The following is a 25,533-nucleotide window of genomic DNA, read 5'->3' as shown; positions in this document are numbered from 1 at the left end:
TTAGGAGAACAAAACTAAGTTTTATTTTCAAATTCTAATTTTAATATGGACTGAACAAACAAGCAGAAAAGTGAGAAAACTAACTGTGTAAGCAGACACAGATGTACCAAATGTAAAACAATGAGTTATTAACACAACTATTTACATGCATATTTACAAGCAACCCTTTTATATTTATTTTTAGTTAGTTGGAAAAAGATTTGACATTAGGTAAAAACATTAAACAGGGCTGAGGTGGTACATTATAGTAAAAGTATTAGAAAAGTGATCCTCACGGTATATCAATTATAAAGCAGATGAAAACTGGAATGACAAATACCTAGTAAAATTGTCTAGTAAAAAGTCAAAGCAACCCATGCTATGAAATACAAATGAGAACACCATATAAAGAAAGCAGAGTAACGCTGTAGGATGGAGGGTGATGAAGTTAGTCAGGGGAAACAAAGCAAATGATTCTTGAATTGGAATAAATACACAATGAAGTCTTGGCTCCTTAGCTGGTGTTCTAAGCCCCACCCACCCCTCAATGAGTTTAAAAGCCCTTGATATCAAATAGCATCTACATATGTAAGTTGTTTATATTCTCCAAGACTTTGGTGCTAAAGATTTTCATGATTGTGATTAGTATTTGAAACTCAATTTACAGAGAAACAAATGTTAAACTAAAATTAAAAGCTGTAATAGTCATATCTGAAAAAGAATGCTACATTTTTGCAATAATATGTATTTCCACGCTAAGACTTTTTACCTCAAGAAAAAGAAGTTGAACGATAAGCATCTAATCAGCTAGCAAAATTTTCTTTCAACATTTCATTTATTTCAAAATCGATTTTATTGCAGCCAAAACAGTAGAATTAACTGTACATAATAAAACTATTATATATATATACACATTTTAAGTTACAGGGAATAAAGTTTATTTTGGCAGGTAGTGTTAAACAAAATTAAAGTTGCATACATTAGTAACATAACTCAACATCCTTAATTTGGTATAAGTCTGACAGTTTCTTGCTTTCCTGTGTTCTGCTAAATCACCATACCTAAACTTTAAAAAAACAGCCTCAAATTTAACTTTACTGTTTTCGCTTACGCTCTGATTCCAAACAAAACTTTTCATAAGCTTCTTCAATCTCTGGGTCCATCTCATCATCAATATCATCCAAGTATCTGCAAGAGAAGCCAAAAGTAACTCACAGGACTCTTCAATTCACTACTTTCAATTCACTGCTTTCAATGTGGAAAATGTCTGTAGATGTTGAGCTGCACTCTCCTAGATTGAATTCTGTATATCTTTACATATGTGCAATTAAAAATTAATAAAAGGCTTGACATATGTAAGTTCACACCTTAAATAGAACATGATTTCAGAAATGACATTTTTTTTTAAATTCCACTCAAAGTTTTATCCTTCTAGTAGTTATGCCAAACTAACATTAAAACTTATTTCTGCAAGGCTCTTCTCACAGTGACATAGATCTGAATGAAACCAGCCTGTATAACAACAGGAAGCTACTTCTGAGATTATGTAATCTAGATGGTGCTGTCCCCAGAGTTCTAGCAGTTTAAAATGACACAAACCACGGCAGCGCGGCGATGAGCTCTTGTATCACAACACTCAGAGGACAACTGATGGGAGATGCCATTATGTATATATGTTTCTCATACTGGTTAATAATAAAGCACTGTTGGCCAATAGGAAAGGAAGACAGGAGGGACTAGGAGACAAGGAGGAAATAGGAAGTAGGAAGGAGGAGCCAAGATGGAGAGTCGGGAGAAAGCAGTATGCCGCGGGCTCCCCGGTAAGAGAAATACATAGAAATGGGTTAATAATTAAGACAGAGCTAGCCGATAAGAAACTAGCACCTGACCAACAGCATTGTATCAAATACAGAGTCTCTGTGTATTATTTGGGGCTGGTGCGGCGGCAGGCGGAAAAACGGTACTCGTTACAGACAACTTTGTGAAGTCTATTTTCTACATCCACCTTTACATGAGGCTTCACGAATCATCAGGCTTGTAAGCAAGCACTTCCGCCAGCTGAGCCATCTTCCGGCCCCTCAAAGCCATTCTTTCATCTTCTTGTTCAGTTATACTCAAAACTTGGTCACAAAAGCTTCATGAAGTAATAAGGGGTGGGGTGGGGGATGGTTCAAAGTAAAGCAGTTGCTATGGAGCATAGAGACCTGAGTTTAGCTTCCCACTATGCATATAAAAAGCTGGCTGTGGTGGCTAGTGACTATAGTCCCGGATCTGAGGAGGCAGGGACAGGACATTTCTAGAGGTCAGCCAATCCGAGTGAAATCAGTTACCTCCAGGTTAAGCCAGAGACCTGGACTCAAAATCATGTGGACGGTTACTAAAGGAGACACCTCACATGCATGCACACAAGAACACAGATGCTTATCAGTAATGGAAAAGAGCACTTACGGGTCACCAGCCCCGGATAAATCTGTTCCATTTTCTTCATAATCTGGAAAAAAGTCCTCTCTTTCAAGTAACTCCTGATACTTCTCTTGGTAATCTATGACAAAAAAAGAGCAGATAATCTTATGAGATGAGCAGTTTTTGTCCCTCCAACCTCTCTAAGGACTTTAAGACCAATGTTTAAACAGAAAAAAAATTACATAATATGCTTTCATAAAATGTATATCTCTTTAGCTTGCTCTTGTTTCCCTGCATGCTCACAAAACTATACACACTATCCTTTTAAATGTAAATGCATTCCACAGTTGGTTACTGAGGAATGAACTCAGGTCTCCCATATACTGCGGCAAATACTCTACAGCTGAACTAATAACCCTGAGATGTCTTAATTTTTTGTTTGTTGAGAGAGGGTTTCTGTAGCTCTTGTAACTCCCTAGACCAGGTGGGTCCCAAACTCAGAGATACTCCAGCCTTCACCTTCCAAATGCTGGGGTTAAAGGAATGTGCCACCACACCGGGCTCTTTTTACAGGTAGGGGTGTGTGTGTGTTGTGTATGTGCCTGTGTTTTGAGACAGGGTCTCTTTTTGTGGCCCTGGCTGCTGTGGGATTCCCTATGCCGACCAGGTCAGCCTTGAACTTACGGAGATTCTCCTGCCTTTACCTCCAAGCACTGGGATCAAAGCTGTGGACCACCATGCCTGGCTTAAATTAGATTGCCTTAAACCAGGATCTTACTAAGTTGCCCAGGTCTGTTGTTGCCTCCTGACTCTACCTCCAGAGTAGCTAGGATGACAAACCCACACCACAGCAGGCCAATTTTCATTCTTATTTGGAAAGGTTATTCTATTTCTGGGTTAGGGCCCCAAGTTTTTCCAAGACTGTCTTTATAAAACTCTAACATTAGGGGTTAGTGCCATTCCAATTTTGACAAGTTAGAGAAAATTTAAGCATAAAAATTCCCTGCTCTAAGTATCTGATGTAAGATATTCTTTTAAGAGTATCAGTGCAGGACAAAAGGGAACTCCAGATCATGCAATATGCACTATAGCCTGGAGGCTCACAGAGGGTGCTGGCTTCAGTCATCAAGGGGCTTGGCATTGAAAAACATTCAAAAGCAAGGCCTTGAGTCTGTGTAGAAGAGGAAGATAGAACTCATGCTCTATACCCTCTCTCTCATCCTTCATAAACATCTAAGGGTCAACAAAAGGTTGCACCTGGAAAAGCAAATAAAACACCTCAGTGGCAAACAAAGGTTGATTATACTTTTAAGTATGGAATGAGTTCAGGCACTCTGGAGAAACCATTTACCCAGAATTTGTAACAACAGATTTCACCTTGAATTTCTACATTCTACCAAAAAAAGAAAAAAACTAAAACCATCTAACCATTGCCATTTCCAAGTTAGTGATATGCCTGTGGCTCCTGGCAAAAACAAATAACCTATTTTGGGTAGAGGTTCTTACAACCCAAGGGACAAGAGGTTTTTAATCAAGAAAAACAAAAGGTTAAAATTAGTTCCATATTCATACTGGAGCAGGTAATAGTACAAATGGTTTTAGAAAACACAAAGCAGGAAGACAGCAAAAAGGATAAACTGATTAATCATTATCAAAAGAACATCTGGGAAAAGGCCAACAAGAGTGAGTCCTTGCACAATTTTTACTTTTCTGTAATTCTGAAGTAATTACTAAGTGAAGGGTTAAGAAAGATAAAGTGAGCTTACAATAAAAATTTCTTGGGCTGCAGAGATGGCTCAGTGGTTAACAACACTGGTTGCTCTTCCAGAGGTCCTGAGTTTAATTCCTAGCACCCACATGGTGGCTCACAACCATCTATAATAGGATCAGATGCCCTTTTGTGGCATGTAGGTATACATGCAGAGCACCCATACATAAAATACAAATAAAATTTAAAATTAAAAATAAAAAAACTGACACCAAAATAATTTTCTTTTTTTAAGAGTAAGATTCATCTCCCCAGAAATAGTTAAGAATGGGTATTGCTATATTAAAACAAATACACCAACAAAGAATCCACATGAATGGATAGTACTCAGCATACCATAGGTAGCTTATTATAACTAAAAGAGAAGACTAAGTTAAAATCTTCTGCTGAGACAATTGGGTGAAAAAATATTTTATCTACTGTATTCTCTGTGAAAATTAGGTAGATAAAAGGCTTAGAAAAAAACAGCAAAGTGAATTTTTTTAGAAAAAAAAATCAACACAAATAAGACTGATAAACTAAAACTCAAAGCATGTATATGAAAAGACAGTCACATAGCACAAAGGGTTAAAACTCTTAACTGACCAAGATCATCTTTTTGTAGATTTTGTAAAGAACCACAAAGTAAGACAAATGACCCAGCAGAAACACAGGAAAAAGACAACAAAGGCAATTTTCAAAGAAAAAAAAAAAAAAAAAAAAAAAAAAAAAAAAACTACATAGAATTTCCTATAGTTGGGGTGACAGAAATTACATCTATTAAGTGCTATCAAGAATGAAAAACACAAGTCATCTAAGCTGTGGGTGGGAAAACTACATGGAAAGATCACTGCTGGGAAGCAGTCTAACAACACTGGCTCAGTGAAGCTGAAGATGCTCACCCTATAACTTAGTTCATCTTGCTCATCCTAAAGAGACTCTTGTGCCAGAACATTACAATGTTGTTATTCAGAGGAAAAGAGACTGGAAAAACCTGTTACAGCTGGCTTCAGTTTGTACTAACTCACTCAGTCTACTGCTCCACCGGTCACAATTGCTGCCATTTTTCTATAAATAGCCCTTTACTGGAAGGTATGAAGAGAGCTGGATTTTACCTGCTCTGAAAAAGGGTACTAATGCAATCTGCAATTCTTAGCAACTGCAGTAACAGTAACATGAGCTGCTGACTGCAGGCCACTAGATTCACCTTTGCCTTCTATCCTAAGCATCTGAAAATGTAAGACGGAAACAAACTCAAGTACAAAATAAAAATGGCTGCACTTAACTGAGGGAGGAAATCTCTGGTAACACGTAACAAGACACTAAATTACTTGGAATTTAAATACAACATATGACAAATTATAACCCTACAATTTTATACTATATAAAATCCTCCGGTAGGTAGTGGCACACGCCTTTAATACCAGCACTCACGAGGCAGAGGCAGGTGGATCTGAGTTTGAGGCCAGCCTGGTATCCAGAATGAGTTCCAAGACAGCCAGGACTACAAACAAACAACCCCCACCTCACCCCCCCCCCCAAAAAAAAGGAAAATAAAAAAGGAAAGCCATCATTTGTACTGTCAAATGTTTTCTATCATTTACTACTTAAAAGGGGGTGGGGGTGACTGAGACACCATACCTGGGTCAGCTGCAGTGAAAGGGACACCATCAGATGTATAAAATGTTGGTTCGTTCTAGGATGAATCAAAATGATAAAGTAGGTACTCATTTTTACGTACATTACAGTAATATGGCTGTAATCAATTGCCTGCAGTTAATATTGTACACAAATAAGCAACCCCTAACTTCCTAACAGACCCTCCAGTTTACTGGGAATGCATTTGGCTTTTAGGTTTACATTTGGGCATCTCACCCTCTGTAGTTCTGGGCCCTGCTGTCTAGTATTTGATCCATTCCTGGCTGAACTGTGATTTAATGCCGACTTAGCTTTTAGCTTTGTTTTACTATCCTGCCATTTTTAAGGCAGTTATAAGGTTGGAGTTGAGCATTCTTCTGTAGCTGCTTTACATTTGGTGACGTCAGAAGCTGTCCTGGTCTTTTTTACTTTACTACTACATACACAGAACATCTGAGATGTAGGGATTTGGTTATAATGCTGACTCAAGAGTGACATCACTCTTTCTTGACAATGGATGATCCTAATTTAGTCTCCTTTTCAATAGAGGGTCTCTCTGAATTTAGATGATCTACTGGCTCCTATGGCAATAAAAGTTTTAATTAGTACTGGATTATGAGAACAGCTTTATATAAATCAAGCAATTTCCCAAACTGAATTCACAATGTGGTGGTTTGAACGAGAGCAGCCCCACAGGCTCATATATTTACATACTTCATCTATAGAACTGTCTGGGAGGATTAGGAGGTGTGGCCTCGCTGGAGGAAGTGTGCCACTGGGGTAGATGTGCAGTTTCAAAAAGCTTTCATGTCATCCCCAGTGTTCTGACTTCTGTTTGTGCACTGAGATACGAGCTCCCAGCTGTTCCTTCCTATGTCTCTGCTCCACCCGTCATGTCAGACAAAACTTCTCCATAGCAGGCCCAATTACATGCTTTCTTTTGTAAGTTGTGTTGGTTATCACAGCTATAGAAAAGTAACTAAGACAAAGCACTAAGTGAAACTTAAAATATAAGCACAGCATACCATAAAGTAGTTAGGGTCATTTTCAGGGGTAGCTTCTCTATATGTTGAAGTTGCATGGACCCTACCCCAGTTACTTGATCGGAGTTCTACAAGCTTCAAGAGCATCTGTTTCACATCTCTACAGACAAAATTGGAAACAAATTAATATACATCCACTGCCCAAGGGCTGTCAGGCTCTAAGGATTTCCAGTGAGGCTCCATTTACTCAATTTAACACCCAATGCTTTAAATTTCTAGACATTTTCAATGGCATAATTCATGGTATCATTTTTACTTTTAAAAAACAAGCTTGATGAATTCCAGGACAGGCTCCAAAGCTACACACAAACTGTCTCAAAAAATAAAACAAAACCAAAACCCAACAAGCTTGAAACTTGGTTTAGTGGCACATGTCTGAGGCAGAAGACAGAGCTACAATGAGACCCTGTCTTGTAAACAACAACAACAACAACAAAACCAACAAAACAGAAAACTCGAAACCATTCCACTTAACTCTTACTATCTATATGGTCAACAATTATCCTGGTCTCTTACATTACTTATGGTACAGTTCACTACACAAACAACAGGTCCATGTTTAAAGTCTAAATCATTTTCTTTCTCAATAGACTCATCATAATCTTACCACAAAAAATTAAGCTTTTAACTTTAAGTATAGCTGACCAAAACTTAGTAGTGAGAAGCCATTGGCAAAATACTAGATTGATCCATAATCTTAATTACTTTGATGAAGTATACAGATTTAAAAACCTGAAAGAAAAATAAAAAAGGAAGCCTGATCTGAGATCTGCTGACGTCTTTTCCTACCTGCTGCAGTTTGCGTCCAGGACAACGTTTTCAATTCTCTGAATTACTTCTTCCATATCTGTTTTCCCCTTTTCCTTCCAAGTATCTTCTAAAACTGACCCTGTCAACTAAAAGCACAGATGTCAGTAAAATTAGGAATGCAATAGAGTAGACATTTTAAAAAGGTACTGGCAAAAGCTAGAACTTTTACTTTTCTCAAGACAAGGGTTTCTCTGTGTAAACAATCCTGACTGTCCTAGACTTCACTCTGTAGATCAGGCTGGCCTTGAACTCAGATATCTGCCTGCCTCTCAAGTGCTGGGAAAGGCGTGCACCACCACTGCCCAACTCTAGAACATTTTTTAAATAAGATGAACTAAATGGTTAGATATTTCCAGATTATTCCCTGCCTACTGTTTATATTCAGAAACTTCTACACCATCTCTGCTTTTTACTAATTAGAAAATAAAGCTACATGGTTTCATGCCCATAATTATGTTATAGTCCCTATATGACTAAAATTGGCTATTAAAATTTAATGAATGTTTCTTTTTAAAAATTAATCAATAGCAAGATGTGGTGGCACACGCCTTTCATCCCAGCACCTGAGAGGCAGAAGCAGGCAGATCTCTGAGGCCAGACTGGTCTACAGAGCTGGTTCCAAGACAGCCAGATCTACATTGTGACACCCTCTCAAAACACACACATAAATAAATTTGTGTGTGTATGTGTGTGTGTGTGTAAGCTCTGAACTCTGAATTAAAAAAAAAAAAATCTCTACAAAAAACATTAAAGGGATGGGAGAGCTAGCTCATCCCATAAAGGCATTAATTGTGCAAATGTGATGACTTTAGTTCAACCCCCTAAGAAAAACTGATATGGCAGTGCACACATTTAATCCCAGAGTTCCTACAGAGGGGTGGAAAGTAAAATCAGGAGAATCACCAAGAAGCTCACCAGCCAGATAACCTAAGTATGAAGGCCAGAAGCATCAGGAGACCCTGCCTCACTCAACAAGGTGGAAAACGAGCGCCAACTCCCAGAAGTCATGTACACGCACACGCGCTCACACACACAGAGACAATAAAATGTTTTAAAAAGCAGAAATTAAGGATGTGAACAGGCCATTCACAAAAACAAATGGCCAATGAAGGAATGCTTAAATTCACTAATGATCAAGTAACTTCAAATTATAGTAAGGAGCTTTTTATTTATCATGACAAAAGCAAACCTCAACTGATTCTACTTTTCCCTGGCAGATGTGGAGAAAGGTATACTCATTCATTACCAGGAAGAGTATACTCAGCAAACTTGGATATTATCTGTCAATATAAAATACTTATGTTCATTGACCTTCTGAAACTGTTCAAAAGTTTAATCTTCAAAAGTATCCAAGAGATAATGAAAGACTACTAGCAGTGCTACAGTAGCCAAATGGAAAATAGCCCACATGTTCATTAAAATAATAGATGAACACTATATTTGAATACAATAGGATAGTAAGAAGTTACTCAGTACAGAGCTAATTTCTCTCTGAAATGATTAAGATCTGGGAGCCAAAATAAAAAAAAATCTAAAATGGACTAAGAACTTGTAAGGGCACACAAGCATAGAAAGAAAAGGGAATTTACAAATGGATTAGGATAAAAGAACCAGAGTTCAATTCCCAGAATCCACATGGTACAAAGAAAAACCCTCAAGCTGTTTTAAATACATGTGTGTACATACATACATGGCATAAAAATTAAAAAATTATAATTAATAATTTAATTTTTTTTAAAAAGAAAAACACCAACCTTTAGCAATTTTACTGCACAAATTAAGTTGTCATCCATAGGATTGGAGAACAGAGCATTCAGCAGTTCCCGAAGGCCAACCTGAAGAATGTCTGCTCTTGTAACCTGCCCATTTGTTCCTTTGATCTTTAGGAGAAAAAAAAAAAAAAAAAAAAGTAAGACAACTAAAAGCTACAATACTCAAATGTGATAGATATATATAGCCTATGAAGAAGTTGCAAAACTATCTCAGTTAAATATAAAAACCACAGGAACACACACTGTGGTAACTTCAAATTAATTACAATTTTCTCTATATAAATAAGACCTTTAATAAAACTATGTAGATTACAGGTAAAATTTAATTCTTATTCATCCAACATAAAACAGAAATCTAAGTCCACTTCAATACTGCGGCTTCACTCAACACGCTAACTTCAGCCACCACTAAACATGCTCTAACTTCAGCCGTCAGGTTCTGTTTTGTTTTGCTATAAGTATAGGGTGGCTGAATGGTGGTGGCAGCAGCAGTCAACGGACACCTTTAATCCTAGCACTGGTGAGGCAGAAGCCAGCCCAGTCTACAGAGAAAGTTCCAGAACAGCCAAGGCTAGCTACACAGAGAAACCCTGTCTCAAAAATAAAACAAAGCAAAACAAAAGACTGAAAAAGGAATGCACTAATACTTAAATAATTAAAAAAAAAAAAGTCACCCTCTTATGGTTAAAATAATCCGGCACTGAAGTGGGATGAGGTGGCTCAGGGTTATAATCCTAGCACAGGGGAGAATAAGGCAGGAGGAACGTTACAAGTGTGATGCCAGCCTGGTTGACAGAGTTAGCTTCCTGAGAGCATAAGGGCTTTTAAAAGCTTAGTGACAATTTTGTAACATCCTGCTGATGAGCAGAACCAATGCTATCAATGTTCCATCCAAATATAATTAGGTAAGAAGAGATTCGCTTTCTTTCCTATTCCCCTTCACTGACAGGGTCATACTATGTATGCAACCTGAGCTGGCCTCCCAAGTGCTGGGATTGCAGGCACTATCACCTGGTAGAGTTCATTGCACTAATCCTCCATTTTATTTTTGATGTTGTAAAAGTATAATGTAAACAAAAGTTCCTCCCTGGAAGGTTTTCACATGTTCAAGGCTTTTGTACTAATAAAACTGTTCTTACCTCCAGGTTAAGATATAGTTCTCCCAGAAACAGAACAAAGGCATGAAATCGTTTTCGAGTCACTTCATCTCCTTTTGCAGCTTGGTCTTTAACCTCATATTCTGTCCGGCACCTAATAAAGACGTATCTTTTACCATCTTACACTGCTTTGTCTTTTCAACAGTAAAATGAGATGACATGGTCACTTGTCAGTCTAGTTACCTACCATCAGCAATAAAGGCAAGCACAATGCCTGTCTTAACCTCTTCAAAGAATGCAGTTTTAAGATACTGACAGGAATAAGTAGAATAAAACTATTAGATCAAATTGTAATACTAACAATAGATTTCACAAAGTTCAGAACATTCTAGCACTGAAAACAGAAAAATGACAGCATATGTTATAGGTATTTTTGCTAAGGAAACACTTTTATCCATCTCTAAAATGTTTGCGCTCTCTCTCTCTGAGAATATATGTGTTTATCCAGTTACACTGAAGGAGTAGAGGGAGAAAAAGCCTTCAGTCTTTTGAGATTGACTCTGGGGCCTTGTGTGCATGAGGCAAAGCAACAATGAGCTACATAACCCAGTCAGTCCCCTTTGGCATTTTTCTAGATGGGTTCTGCTGAGTTGAAGGCTGGCTTGAACTTACTATGTCACTTAGCCAAGCCTTCCTGCTCTGGCCTCCCAAGGTCTGGATTACATTTTGTACCAGCACACCAACAAAATTCTTTACTCTTATATTTCCCAGTATATATTATCAGAAATTATATCTAGGGTAAAAATAAACAGAGCCTCACCAGTTGAAACCAAAGTCTCTATTTTCAATGGAGACCAGAGGTGTCAAATAACTGACGTTTTTCTTATTTATTTTTCCCTAACATGGAGAATGAACAGAAAACTTGAAGTTTATACTCACAGTTCCAAGGCATCTAAACTAACCCTAACTGTCTACCACGGAACCTAGAGGGGAATTATGGTTAGCCACTATTACTATAATGGATGCTTTTTAAAAGGTTTGCATTTTCTTTTTTGAGAGAGAGAGAGAGAGAGAGAGAGAGAGAGAGAGAGAGAGGGAGAGAGAGAGAGATCGCTCAGCAGTTAAGAGCTTTTGGAGACTGAATGGTTTCCATATAGCCAGCTTGTAACAGTTTTCTTTAAATGAAGAAATCCTTTCTTGCCCAAACATTTACCGGTCGGTGTGAAATGACCACAGACTTGTATACACGCAGCCCAATTCTAATTATCACACACTATACCCAATGAGCACTAGCTTTTGAGTCAAACAGCCAAGATACCCTACCTCCTCAAGCATATGAAAGGAATTCTCATCAGAAGATACGTATGGAAAGGGCACTGGTTAAGATTATAAAAGGGCAAATTAATGGCAACTCTGCTATCCAAACATTCCTACTTTCTTTCTGCTATAATTTTGTAGTTAAGTTTCAATAAAACAGACTTTTTCTTTTCTATATTTCTAAGGCCATACGATATGACAGAAAGTATGCGCCCAAGTTAATCCTTATCCCATACATGAATAATTATCCAGGTGAAAGACCCTAAATCCTCTAAAGCTAACTATTTTCAGTTATAGAAAGAACCTGTATTTATTTCACAAAGGTAAAAACAAAGACCAGATAACCACCCTCATGACACTACAACTTCATTTTGTCTTTTTTCCAAGTACTTTTAAGGGTAGAATTGCACTTTGTTTCCCACTCATATTATCGATAGTCAAAGAAAGATTAAACAGTAAGAAGTTTAGTATGGTGGCCTTTCTGGCATCATACCCTGCCTGTAATCCACTTTCTTTGTTCGGGCATTACAGTGCCCACTAGACCTTTTCTTATTCATTCTCAGAGATCTCTTTTACTAATGCATAAAAGAGCGTGGCTATGTATAAAATTTCTAATTTTTACTTCAAATAAAATTGACTTCCCCCAAATTTTCCAAGTTTATGGCCTATGGGTACAATGTCTTGCTCAAAATAGCTTAGACAACCCAAGATATGCTTTTTAAATACATTCCTATTTGTCTCTCTTCAGTCGGATGTGCTTGGTATTTAATCTGGTATAGGCTAGAAACCCATCTCTCCTTTTAGATTTTCTCTGGTAATCCACTAGCTGCTAGCACAATTAATTCATCTTGTACATGTGCATTTGAAGTACCACCTTTATCAATGGCTTAACTTTTTAAATTTTTTGAAATGAAAATATAACTACATTAGTCATTTCATTCCTTCTCTCCCCAATACATGGTCTCTAGCCTCCTTAATTTTGAATTGTTGTTGTTGGTTGGTGTGTGTTGGTATGTGTGTGTGTACTCTGATCAGTCCCTTTGATGTTACTTGAATACATATGATTTCAGGGCTGACCACGTGGTATTGCTGGATAGTTTTATGGCAACTTAACATAAGCTAGAATTATCTGAAAGGAGGGAACCTTAATTGAGAAAATGCACCTACAAGATCTAGCTGTAGGGCATTTTGAACTAGTGATTGATGCAGAAAGGCCCAGCCCATAGTGGGTGGTGGCATCCCTGAGCTGGTGGGTCTAGATTCTACAAGAAACCAGGCTGGGCAAGCCATGGGAGCAAGGCAGTAAGCATGCCTCCAGGGCAGCTCCTGTCTCCAGGGTCCTGCCCTACTTGAGTTCCTGTCCAGACTTCCTTTGATGCTCAACAGTGATATAGAAGCATAAGCCAAATACACCCTTCTCCTCTCCAAGCTACTTCGGTCATGGTGTTTCATCACAGGACACTAGAGACTACTTTCCTCAATCTCTCCATCCTAGCTGCCTACAGTCCTTTGTCTAGGGTTGGGAGCCTGTGAGGTTTCTTCTTCTGGGTTAGCTGGGTTCTGTGTTTAGAATTCTTACTCAGAATTATCTTGTAACCACTAATTTTTTGGTTTGTGTGTCTGAGCACATACATGCAGGCATGTACAGTAGAAACTGAACTCAAGAGGTTTGTACTCTAGTCCCAAAATACATCAAAGAATTAGTGGACAAGTGATAATAAATTATTAAACATGAAAATAATCTTATTGTTAAAGGCCCCTCAAATGATGATTAAAAAAAAATAGTTTAATTTTTTGAGGAAGGAAGGATCTCCCTCCGTAGCCCAGGCTGGAGTGGAATTTAGTATTATCCCAGCCATGAACTTGAAGCAATCCTGTTTCAGGAGTGAGCTACCACACTCTAAGAAAATTAAAGTTTTTCCTAATAGTTCATGAGTCAATGCCAACTATTAAATATGTAATAAATACCAACAATATTTGTGTAATCTAAGCACTAATTCTACACAGTACAAAGGTGTACAGCAAAGATTTCACAAGAGCAGAGAATTAGATAATTAAAATTTTAAAGCTCTTAAAATAGCTATTTATAGCAATCAGAAGGACAAGAACAAGTGACAGATGGAACATAATGAAGAGTCCACATTTAAAGTTCAAGTTTAAGAATGTAGTGTGATGCAGGTGGTAGTTCAAATCAATCAAGGAAAGGCATTCTAAATCCAAATGCAAAGGCAAAGGCTATTATAGGAAAAACTGATCTATTTCACAATAAGGTTTAAGGAAATCATCCTGGTCTGCCTATACTCCCCTGCAACTCTCTATTATCAAAAAGGCTTTAGAAAACATCAATGGTCAACTTGTATTATCTGTAATTTTATATTCACACTGACCTTTTAAGTAGCAATTGGCGGAAGTTGCCACTCTGTGGGCTAATTGTCAGATGATGGGACAGGTAATTACACAGGCGAGCTCCCATGTAAGAGAAATTTGGAATAGACGTGGCCTTTTAAAAAGAAAAGTTTTGTATGACACAAATACATTATTATCAATGCAAACACTTAGCAATATTTAGCAATATTTTATGGAGGAAAACCATTTTGGCTACCAAAATTAACTATATAGTTAATGTTACAAGGTCTTTGTTAGGCATAAGAAAATGAATCCTCCCACCTATCCTTACACTAACAACCACAATACAAAGAAAACTGTGACTTCTCCGATTCCTCATTTACCCGAGGTTACCAGAAACGATTAGAAAATGTCTCTTGATGTTAACCCATTTTTGCAGGAAATACAGATGTGTACCATAGCTTCTTGGTAACAATTATGAATGACGACAATAGCTGGCAAACTATTATCAATGTTGCTTCTCAGGGTAAGACAACACACACTTTGGGATCTCGCAGTCTACTACAAGATACCCATGTACTCTGCTTTGTGACCTTGACTACTGAAACATCTCTGGCTTCAGTTTGACACACAAGGGTGAAAACAGTGCCTGGTATGAAGATCCCAAAGCAACAACTTAAAAATAAAAAATTAAAACGTAAAAATACAGTAAAGAAATACTACATCTTCAAGAGCATTTAACATAGTAAAACAGCACTTAAGAAATCTGACTGCAACAGCAAATTTTAGAGAACAGCAGAGGACAGTTTACCACCTCATGGTAGACAGGAAAACACACCGAGGGGTTAAAAAGCCTAATTAAGGTCACAGATCACCAAACCACCACAGATTCTACCCGCTTCTGGATCAATTTACTTCAAAAGATGAGTTAACTTCTCTGTTCAGGTGTGTATAAAGTGGACAGAGGAGTGACACTTTCAACCACCTGGCTACAGTAACCACTTAGGGAATCAGCATTATCAGAAACTTAGCAAATGCTTCATAATTAGGCTTTTTTATTTCTAGGTTTTTTTTTTGCTCACATTTGATTCATTTTGAAAAGAAAAAACATTGATTTCTCCTTATAACATATATGCTTTTAAAAAAAAAAAAAACCCAAACTTCTGCTTTTCCCATCACTGCTAAAGGATTTTAGCTTCTGTAGCTGGGAGTTTTCAATTTAAACACAATTTTCTATTTGTTTCCCCATATTGAAAAATGAGATTTTAGCTACTACTTGCTTTACCTAGTCTTATCTCCCATTCTCTCCACCTACAATATAATTTTTTTTTCTTTTTTGAGACAGGGTATATTCTCCTTTTATTGAACTTTCCATGAGAATGCCCCACACCCAAGGTGGAGAATGATAGTAGTTTATGGGAATGCAAAACTTAGCATCTCAAGTGTAAACTAGATATCTAGTCAGCAATGCCAGTCAAGAAGACTCGGTCCTTTTTAAGACTGTCTACCTTTTCTCTTTGGTCTTATGTGGCAGAATTAAGTTATATACTCGATGATTAAGACAACCTTACTAATCTTGATACCTAAGGATGACATACCTCTTAGAAGCTAGAGTAATGCTCGTGGGTCCTATCTTTGCAATGTATGCTCTTCTGTACATGTTAGTAACTCTTTTGGGTATGTAAAAAAAGGAACCTTCTCAAACTTAATATTGTCCCGAAGACAATTTTTTAAAAATTAATTTTTTTTGGGGGGGGGGAGAAGACAGCATGTCTAATACAGTTTGCACTCCTATAATGGTATTAACAGCCACTGACCAATATGTGACAACGAACATTGAATGTTATATGACAGAAATATCAACTGGTATTTTAAGTCCTTAAAAGTAAGGACTTAAGATAACAATCTTTAAGCCCTAAGAGTAGGAATGGTCAAATCGTACAGCCTAGAGGGCTGAAGCAGAATTAGTTCAAGATCAGTTTGGGCTAGATAGCGAGTTCCAGGCCAGCCTGAAATATAAAGTGAAACCTTCTCAAAAGCATATGAACAAATAAATACAACAAATGTTGGAACTTAATAGTAGACTATTTTGCAGCCTGACTTATTTGTGTCTCTCTATCTCAGTGCTAGGGACTAAACTCAGGACCCTGCACTCACCTGGCCAATACTCTGCCACTGAACTCAATCCTCAACACCACTTTGGCTTTTAAAGAGAATTCATCTGTGAGGAAAGAAATTTCTCACTTTTTTCTCACCGTCTCCAATAACCCTACAGAATTAAAAGAGGAAAAAAAAAACCCACAACTGTTTTGTGAATATTAGTTTTAGACACAACAAAATGTGTGATTCTTGTGTAGATTTCCTTGTCAGAGCCTAAACCCCCTTCTGTACTTCTGTTTGTGTGTACAGAGCCCTGGCCATGTGGGTCAACTGACAGTGTAGCCTGGCTCTAGCCTTGGATCTCTACAGGATTTTTATCCAAGACATACTTCAGAATCTCCTATTAACCACAAAGCATCAACAGATGTGACTGACAGGAGCATCATCATCTATGGGTTCCAGGAAAACTAACAGGTAACCTCCTACTATAAGCCTATACCTACCTGCTGGTAGATGAGTTCCACAAGTTCTTGCAAAGCATCATCTGTTGTGACCCATCCATTCAGGGTTTCTGCAAACTGTTCAATTTCTGTTTCAAAACTGCCAGGCTGCTCTGTGAGATGATTCAGAAAATCCTGAACATATTCTGATAGAGTGGGATAATCCTCACAACCATCCTCATAGGATTCCTACAGTTCAAATGGAAAACAAAAACAAAACAGAATAAAACAATTCAATTCATATAACTAGCAAAACAAGCATGCAGTGTCTTAAGTTGGGGTGTTTCTAGCAATGATTTTTGTTTAGGGATCTCATATAACAAAATATAAGTACACTCAAATGTAGTACACTTCTTGCCTGACTGATGTGTTTTACAGAATGAGCGTCATTAAGACAAAGAATTGTCTTTTTAATCCTAGCAGACACATGGCAAAAAAAATAAAGTTTAAAGTAATTTCACTATAATAAACAATATAAAAAGAATCTAGTTACAGATGAAATCAGACCTAATTACTAATTTTTGCATTAAAGGGGGCTGGAGCAATGGCTCAGCAGTCAAGAACACTGGTTGCTCTTCCGGAGGACCTGAGTTCAATTCCTAGTACCCTCATGGCAGCTCATACATGTCTAACTCCAGTTCCAGGGCTTGACACCTCACACAGAGATACATGCCAGCAAAACACCAGTGAAGATAAAACAAAACAACAACAAAAAACCCCAACAACTGTAGGGAAAGGATAGCCCAAGCATATAGAAGCCAGAATTCCCAGCCCAGGAACATTCAATGTACTTTACTCTGCTATTTATCCCTGTATATCCTTGTAGATGTTTGAAAACATCTGTATTGAAGAGAAAGAAAGGAAGGAAGGAAAAGCCAATCTGGATAGTAACAATAGTGTTAAGATTCTTCTTGCTCTCATTACAAGGATACTACCCAAAGCATGCTAAAGTTTATCTGTTATGTTCAAATACATACAACCGCCTGATGAGATTTACTCTTGTTCTCTAAATAAACTCAAATTAGAAATCATATGAAAAACTAATGCGCAAAGTAGAAAAGCAGTTTATGAAGGGCTTTAAGTTTTAGAGTCAATGAATAAAAAAGATCCACCACATAAGGACAGGTTTCCTGTGATATAGACATTCTTTCTGGAAGACTCTTGCATCCTTTCAGGGCACACGCCAGTAACCCCAGCACTGAACACGTCAGCAGTTCATGCTGAGTGCCTACTCAGTGCCAAACTGTGCAGGTGCCAAGAGTACTTCCACAAATAAAGCAGACAAAGCTCTCTTCTCATAATCCCACGGTGCAAGACACATTCAGATACTGAAACAACTATGGAAAGAAAGGCCAGACAGGCTTGAGGGTTAATATCTGGGGGCTGGGTGAACTAATGCTTAGTGGCTAAGACACTTGTTGCTCTTGCAGAGGATGTGGGTTTGGTTCCCACCACTCACATGGTGGCTCACAACCACCTGTTAAATCCTGTTCTATGGGGTCCAATGCCTTCTTCTGACCTGTGCAGCCACCAGGCATGCACATGGTCCACACAAATTACTTGTGGGCAAAACACTCATACACACAAAACAAATTAAAAAAAAAAATTTAAAGTAGGAGTTAACATCTGAATGACAGAAAATGCAAAACAAAAATCATTCCTTCCCAACCCCTCAAAAATCCAAGGGAAGATATCCTATGCCCTAGGCAGATGCAGCATGTTGGTTGTAAAGAGGGAGGGACTTGACCTAATACCTTTTAGGAAAAAAGTCAATAGCTAAAACAGAAAACTGAGGATGGGATGGTGGCTGTTAAGAGTCAGGGGTGGGGACACACTAAGGAGGCTAATTCTAAATGCAGTGCTGGGGACAAGGAGCATTTATATAAGAAAGGACTGCACACAACTTGAATAACATATGGTCACAAAGCTAATGGGCTTTTATACAACCATTTAAGAAAACAAGACCCCATATATAGATATAGAATTCATGATAGGCTATATATATACATATGCATATGCTGGGAATTCTGGCTTCTATATGCTTGGGCTGTCCTTTCCCTACAGTTGTTTGGGGTTTTTTGTTGTTTTGATATATATATATATATTCCATCCTTCCAATAATAGTCCTAAGATAATTCGTTAAATAAAAAAGCATACATAACCCCTCCCTTTTTTTCTTTGTATAAAGAAAGGGACTTAGTACAAACCTAACATTTCTGCAAAGCTAAATGATTTACAACACATCTGGAATGAAAAAAAATGTTCTTATTACAAACACTTCCACTTTATTAGAAAGTTGTGAAAGCAGTTAAGCATTAAAAACATATGCAAATACATTAACTACTTATGTGTGTGAATTTCAGAATTAAAAAGGTTTTGGTATGCATGGTTAATTTTATAGATTTAAAAGAATCCTAACTTATTAATATAATGACAAGGAGAATTCTGAAGGCTTCAGGTGAAGCCACAGATTTCCTACCAAATGTCATTCACTATGACAAAAACATTGTTTAGAATGTCCAATGTCAGTTTTATATGAAGTCAATAGAATCTGGTAAGTAAAAGCGGAGCTGCTCTGGGGAGCAGGAGAGACTCAGCTGTTAAGAGTGATGGCTGCTTTCTGGAGGATCCAGGTTCAATTCCCAGACCCACATGGCAGTTCACAACTTCCTGTAACTCCTGTTCCAGGGATCTGATACCCTCACTAGTCATACACATAGGCAAAACACCAATGCCCATAAAAAAAAAAAAAAAAAAAAAAAAAAAGGCCGAACTGCTCCAAACACAGAACAGAGGAGAGCCCTTAGGTCCACCATCTTCTCGATGTTCTGAACAGAGGCAGCGAGTACATCATGCTTGAGTCAAAGTCTGCATCATGTCCCTAGCATCAGATTTTTTCGAAGAATTCATCCGTCTTCAAATGAAAAATATTTTCTCAAGCTTTGTAAAGACAAATCTCTATAGCAAGACATTATGGGGGACCACTAATTTACAAATACACTTTCATGAAGGTATTTACTATGGGCTATTAGGGGAACCTAATCCCAGTCAGCGGGGAGAAGAACCTGACCAGACACTCAATTGTGTGGAAGGATTAAGACTACTTAGGTTAGCTGGATTGAACCGTGAAAAGATGGAGAAGTTGAGTCAACACACTAAGTTCCTGCCATAAACTTGTTAAAAAAAAAAAAAAATCTAGAAAAGATAGTTGTTTTGCATTTGAGTTTAAATGTGAGGAGACACAAAGTCCATCGTTCACAAAAGGGGTAACAAAATGGAAAAACACAGAGCCCTAGGGACTATGACCTCAGGGGAAGGATGATGATGGGGTAACATGAACTCAGAAACCAAAGGAGAGCTAACTAAGTGAGGAAAACTGATGCTCAGTGTCAAATTCATAGGTTAAAATCAGAAACAATGATGGTTGCACAATCTAAACACAAAGATAGTTTAATAAAATTAGTAATATTAAATATGTAGTTCTAATAAAAGATCTTTAAAGACTACAAAAGGTAACTTTGACATCTACCACAGGACATAGCATACTGGAACTTTGCTTGTGTATTTTCTTCTCTTTTTTTATTTATTTTACATTCTAACCCGTTTCCCCCTCCCTCCCCTCATCTCAACCCCCATGGGGAGGATTCTATCCCATCATCACTTTGAGGCAGGGCCAAGCCCCCTCCCCCTCGTTTTGTAGGCTGCATAAAGTTATCTCTCCCTAGGAAAGGGGCTCCAAAAAGCCAGTTCCTTCATTAGGATCAGCTCTTGGTCCCAGGGCACACTGGAAGTGAACACATTTTTATACTGTGTTGAGGACCTAGGAGGCAGTTTAAGATTACATATTTAAACTTCAGAGTATCTAGGGGGAACCAAACATTAAGTAGTAGCAATGATGATAAATTTTTACTACTGGAAACGAGAGGAAAAAGGCAGTAGTAACTTGAAGGTGCTTTTAGGGACAAAAGCATTCTTGGTGGTGACACACAAACATTTTTACCTCTCAAGAAACACTTTATGAGCTCCTAAATAGAATTTCTCTGTACTGGTAAGTAAACTGTGATTAAATATAATAGCCATATTAGCTTAAGAAGCAACCGGGACAGATGGGTACTATAAATTGCTAAGACGGCATAAAAAGAGGAAAATCTAGCAGCTGGGCTACACGGAGGACTGAAGACAAAGACCGAAAGGAACTAAGGAGGCACAGTGAGAAACTACCACAGGTAGAGGTAGGTTTCTGTGTGTGCATATGTCTGTGGGTGAACCTGTGCACGAAAGCCAAAGGACAACTTTTGGGAATTGGTTCTCTCCATCATGTGGGTCCCAGGAACTGAACTTAGATCATCTGCTTAGCAACAAGTACTTTTACCTTCCTGGGCCATCTCACTGACCCAATTATGTATAAAAGATCAGACTCGAGATTTCTGGAAACAGGAGGAAGACTACTAGAAAGAGCTCCATAGAGACAGTTTTCTCCACTTTATACACCATGACTAGTGCCTGACCCACGGTAGCATTGAACTATTTGTGCAGTGAATGAATCTAGCTAAGTTTAGATCATGGTTATTATCAGGAAGAGTTTCCCTCGTAAAGAGCTTATCTGAAGAGTTGGAAGAGTTGGGACAAATGAGGACTCTTCTGTCATGAACTAAATGGACTGAAAAACATTTTCTTGGACTACAAGTAAACAGTGTATTTGAGTAAGATTGAGAAAATATTAGGATAAGGTAGCAAGCCCAAGTATCCATGAAATCCAGGAGAATTACCACAAAGGAAGCCATCCAGGAACTATTAATTATGTTGTCATTATGCTTCAACCAATTTTTGCTTTTAGAAGTAAGAAAAAGCCACAATGGCTTTTTCTTAAGATCTGAACAGAAACCAGTAAATATAAAATTTTCAATATCCTACTTAAGTGTTGGCAACTAGCTAAAACAATTTCTGAAATATCAAGGGCCAAAGAAGCTTCTAGTTCATCATTTGTTTTGGTACACTGAACAGAGAAGTTGATGTACTAACAGATAACAGAATTCCTACAAGACAAGACTGATTCTAAGTAAGTGGTGGTGGTGAAGTAGAGAGATGGCTCAGTGGTTAAGAGCATGTACTACTGGGTTGGAGGGATGGCTCAGCAGTTAAGATATTGCCTACTCTTCCAGAGGACCCAGGTTCAATTCCCAACATCCACATGAAGGGTCACAGCTGCCTGTAACTCCAGTCCCAGAGGACCCAATAACTTCACACAGCCATTCAAGCAGGCCAAACACCAATGCACATTAACAAAAACAAATCATTCAAAAAATAAAGGGGAAAAAAAAAGAGCATGTACCAATTCTACCATGTACATGTTTTTTTTTCCTTGCATCCACATGAGCCACTTACAATCATCTTGTGAATCTAGTTTCAAAGAGATCTGGCTTCTGTCCTGCTCAGACAAACACACTCACTTGTGCACACCCACAGACAGACACATGCACTCATAATTAAAGGATCGTTTGAACTGTATTCAGGACTTTGGGAGAAAAAAAAAAAAAAAACCTATTTCTCCCATCATAAAGTAGTCCATGTCAACAGGAAGGAAAATAAGACAAATGGGTAACTGATTTTGGCTGCTAAAAAGTAAACATTCTTTTAATTTTTCCTTTCACAATTTGTTTTTATGTATATTGGTGTTTTTGCCTGTATGTATGTCTATGTGAACGTACCATATCCTCTTTAACTGGAGTTATAGTTGTAAGCTTCCATGTGGGTGCTGGGAACTGGACTCTCTCCTTTAGAAGAGCAGCCAGGGCTCTTAACCCCTATGCCATCACCAAAGTAAACATTCTTAAGAGCTGAATTATTCAACAACTCTTAGTTCTTTAATGGTTCCTGCCCTCTCTGAACCAAATACAACTTAATGGCTCTTTTCACACAATCAACTGTTCTCCCTGCCATATTCATACCCTCTCCTGTCTAGTCCCAGAGCATCTTTTCTAAAAGATGCATGGAGTTTCTATTTCCACAAATTGCACATTCTCCACATGTCAAACAGAAGAGAACCAAATACAGACTACAAAAGGCATGCAATCATTAATTCGAAGAAAATCAGAAACTGAAACTGTAACTAGCTATATAGCATACCTATCAGAATGCCTAAACAGAAAATACCATATGCTGAGTAGGCATAACAAACTCTGAATGAAGAATGTACAGTGGAATGGTCTCATTAGAGAAGACAGCTATTTCTGCTAAGGTCAGCTACCAAAATTCTACTTTTATATACCAAGCAGAAATAAAGGTGCCTAACCCTGAACAGAGACAACGATCTTATTCACAATAGCCCCTAAGTAAAAGCTAACCATTGATCGATGGACAAATGGAACCCTGATACAGTCAAGGGCTGTGAATAAGTACCTCAAATTATATGTTACAATATAAATATAGATGTAGTTAGAGCAGCAATCTAGCCTTCATTTATGTAAGCTCTGAAAAACGACTCTCTAATATGCCGGCACAAGAGAGGCTGTGAGGCAAGAGACTATCAAGTTCAAGGACAATTAGGAACACACTTCAGAACTACCAAAAAAAAAAAAAACAAAAAAAAAACACAAAAAACCCAAAACAGAGCCCCAGTGGCCACACCTGGGCACAACCAATCATTCTAAGGGATAAACGGGGCTTACAGACCCTTTGCTCTTTGGCTGCGATGCTAGCTGTCTGAGTGTTAACAGTGAGCTGAGCTCACACTGTGTTATCATTCAATAGACTAAGTGTGAGGCCTCACACTAAGGTAGACCAGTCATCCTTTAAATTCACCACTATTATTCCTTCCCCTTCTCTAAAGTTAATCTCTGTTATTCACTGACTCATTTGGGTTTAACAGATACAGCAAATTTCTTCCTATATATTCCAAGCACTGTGCTTCCTGATACTAAGAAAACAAAACTTGCTACATTATTGACAAAGATAAAAAAGCATGAGAAGTTATTTGATGCATGCTTACGTAAACACTTTACTAAAATTGCTTACATATGACGACGCATGGTAAAGTATGACTGTTAATTCCAGGTTTGGGGGGCTGAGGCAGGAGGACTGCCTTGCTTGCCTCAAAAAAGAAAAAAAAAAAAACAGCCAAAACTTTCACAATAGTTCTGCATACAACATGTAACCGGAACCAGATTATCATTTTAACATAATGGATGAATTCCTTTAGAAATAGAGCCCAGATGTGCATTTCTCAACATTCATGGAACTACCTAAGAATATATTCTGCAATCTGATAAAATCGAATTAAAGGAAGCTTTCCTGGTCACTCACTATACAGGCTGGTCCATAACGTTATAAGTAGATTTTAGTTTCACAAATCGAAGATACCCTTGACATTTTTCCTAAGTACTGGGAACACAACAGTGAATCAAGCAGATAAGAATTCTTCGTCTCACAGGCTTACACTCAACACCTTGAATACAACTACAAATTATATTCCGGAAATCATGACTTCAATGAATTTCTGTGTGCAGTACAGAAAGCAGCCAGCACACTCTAGTGAAAGACTAACCACATTATTCCTAATACTATTAACACAGAGTTGTAGGAGAAAAAAAAAAAATGTACTCACGGTATAATTAGAATAACCTGATGGGTAAAATTCGGGGGCGTTCGCAGACAGCTTAGACATTAGCACAGGAGCCACAACCACCTGGGGTTTAGCCATTGCTGACTCCGAGTTCTGCTGTGGGATTTTATCCTGTGAACTAGGTGGAGCTTTCTGGGGCCTCGTTTGTTCTGAGAAAGAAAAAAAAAAAAAAAAAAAAAGGAGTGCTAGATGTATTCGTTCCTTTGTATAAAACAACTTAACTACATACTGAGACACGCCGTCTGAGAACTTCCGGATTTTAGGAATTAAATACAAAATGTAAGATGGTTAACAGTCATACAAAGAGCTTGCAAAATGGGAACAATAGCCTTGCTTTGGCTCACCAGTGCACACATACCTGCCTCCAAAACGAACATTCGAGGGCTTTTTCCCCCACCCCTTTCCCTCTCTCTCAAGGAGCTGGGTTAAGAAGTGGATGCTCGCCTGGGGCCCGGGTTCACCACGGAGAGGCAGGCGATTTTGACTTCCTCCCGGGACGCCAGAGCCTCGCACCGGGCCCCGGGCCCCCCGGCCCCTCCCCCAGCCGGAGCGCACAAAGGATTCCAGCCACCACCTCCTTCCAAACCCAGTTCCTACCCCGTGCCGAGCGGGCCCCTCGGGGAATGCTTTCGGGGAACCGGGGGGCGGGTTCGGCGCGCCGGGGTACGGCGTGCGCCAAGGGCCGCGGGGAAAAGCTGGCCCGGGAGCACCGGGGCCCCTCGAGCTGCTCCGTACCTGGGAGCGCCCCAGGCCGGGGAGGCCGCGCGGGGCCGGCGGGGGCCTCGCTCTGGGCCCCTGGCGGCGGGGCGGTCCTGGGCTGGCGCAGCGGCGGCGGCTGCTGCAGGAAGCCCGGGGCTTTGGGCTGCGGCGGCGGCTGGTGCCGCGACCGCTCCGCAGGCCCCGCTCCGCTCGGGAACCCGCCGCCCTCAGGCCCGCCCCCTCCGCGGCCCAGGCCCCGGCTGCGGCCCCGACCAGCACCTGGAGCCCGATCGAAACTGTCCGACATGCTCCTGCTCGCTCTCCCGCCGCCGCCGCCGCCGCCGCTCCGAGTAGGACGCGCGGGAGGCGCCGCGGGCCGCCCTGTCACCGCCGCGCCTCACTCAGGCCCGCATGGAGGAGGAGGCCGGCGGGCCCTGCTCGGTCCTCCGCGCTCCGGGCCG

At 39.1% G+C, this 25,533-nt stretch overlaps 1 protein-coding gene across 3 annotated transcripts; it reads right to left on the bottom strand.

Annotated features, from left to right (window-relative positions):
- On the bottom strand, window positions 1-25,527 carry Paip1 (poly(A) binding protein interacting protein 1). 3 transcript variants are annotated; one of them, XM_051183095.1, is made up of 11 exons: window positions 25,352-25,527; window positions 24,356-24,522; window positions 16,756-16,941; window positions 14,194-14,306; window positions 10,532-10,643; window positions 9,375-9,500; window positions 7,600-7,706; window positions 6,793-6,910; window positions 5,771-5,825; window positions 2,428-2,521; window positions 1-1,167 (listed from the first exon to the last, which is right to left on the bottom strand). In XM_051183095.1, exons 1-11 carry the CDS (start codon window positions 25,377-25,379, stop codon window positions 1,074-1,076), a joined length of 1,200 nt encoding a protein of 399 aa, XP_051039052.1. In that variant the 5' UTR covers window positions 25,380-25,527; the 3' UTR covers window positions 1-1,073. The 3 variants fall into 3 exon arrangements, with proteins under 3 accessions (XP_051039052.1, XP_051039051.1, XP_051039053.1); XM_051183094.1 differs by having other exon boundaries at window positions 25,109-25,394; XM_051183096.1 differs by lacking the exon at window positions 25,352-25,527 and adding an exon at window positions 24,971-25,086.
- Between the last annotated feature and the right edge of the window lie 6 nt (window positions 25,528-25,533).

The sequence above is a fragment of the Phodopus roborovskii genome, unplaced genomic scaffold, assembly GCF_943737965.1.
Source record: "Phodopus roborovskii unplaced genomic scaffold, PHOROB, whole genome shotgun sequence".
Lineage (NCBI taxonomy): Eukaryota > Metazoa > Chordata > Mammalia > Rodentia > Cricetidae > Phodopus > Phodopus roborovskii.
The sequence above is the reverse complement of the archived record's forward strand: the minus strand, read 5'-3'. Positions and strand labels throughout refer to the sequence as shown.

What these genes read in the sequence shown, in the direction of transcription:
- Paip1 (XM_051183094.1), bottom strand. Translation starts at nt 25,379, where the DNA reads ATGTCGGACAGTTTCGATCGGGCTCCAGGTGCTGGTCGGGGCCGCAGC. An exon ending in CAGGTTATTCTAATTATACC is followed by an intron (nt 16,942 to 24,355) that starts GTGAGTACATTT and finishes TTTGAACTGTAG; the next exon opens with GAATCCTATGAGGATGGTTG. An exon ending in CTGGACGCAAACTGCAGCAG is followed by an intron (nt 6,911 to 7,599) that starts GTAGGAAAAGAC and finishes TTTTGTCTGTAG; the next exon opens with AGATGTGAAACAGATGCTCT.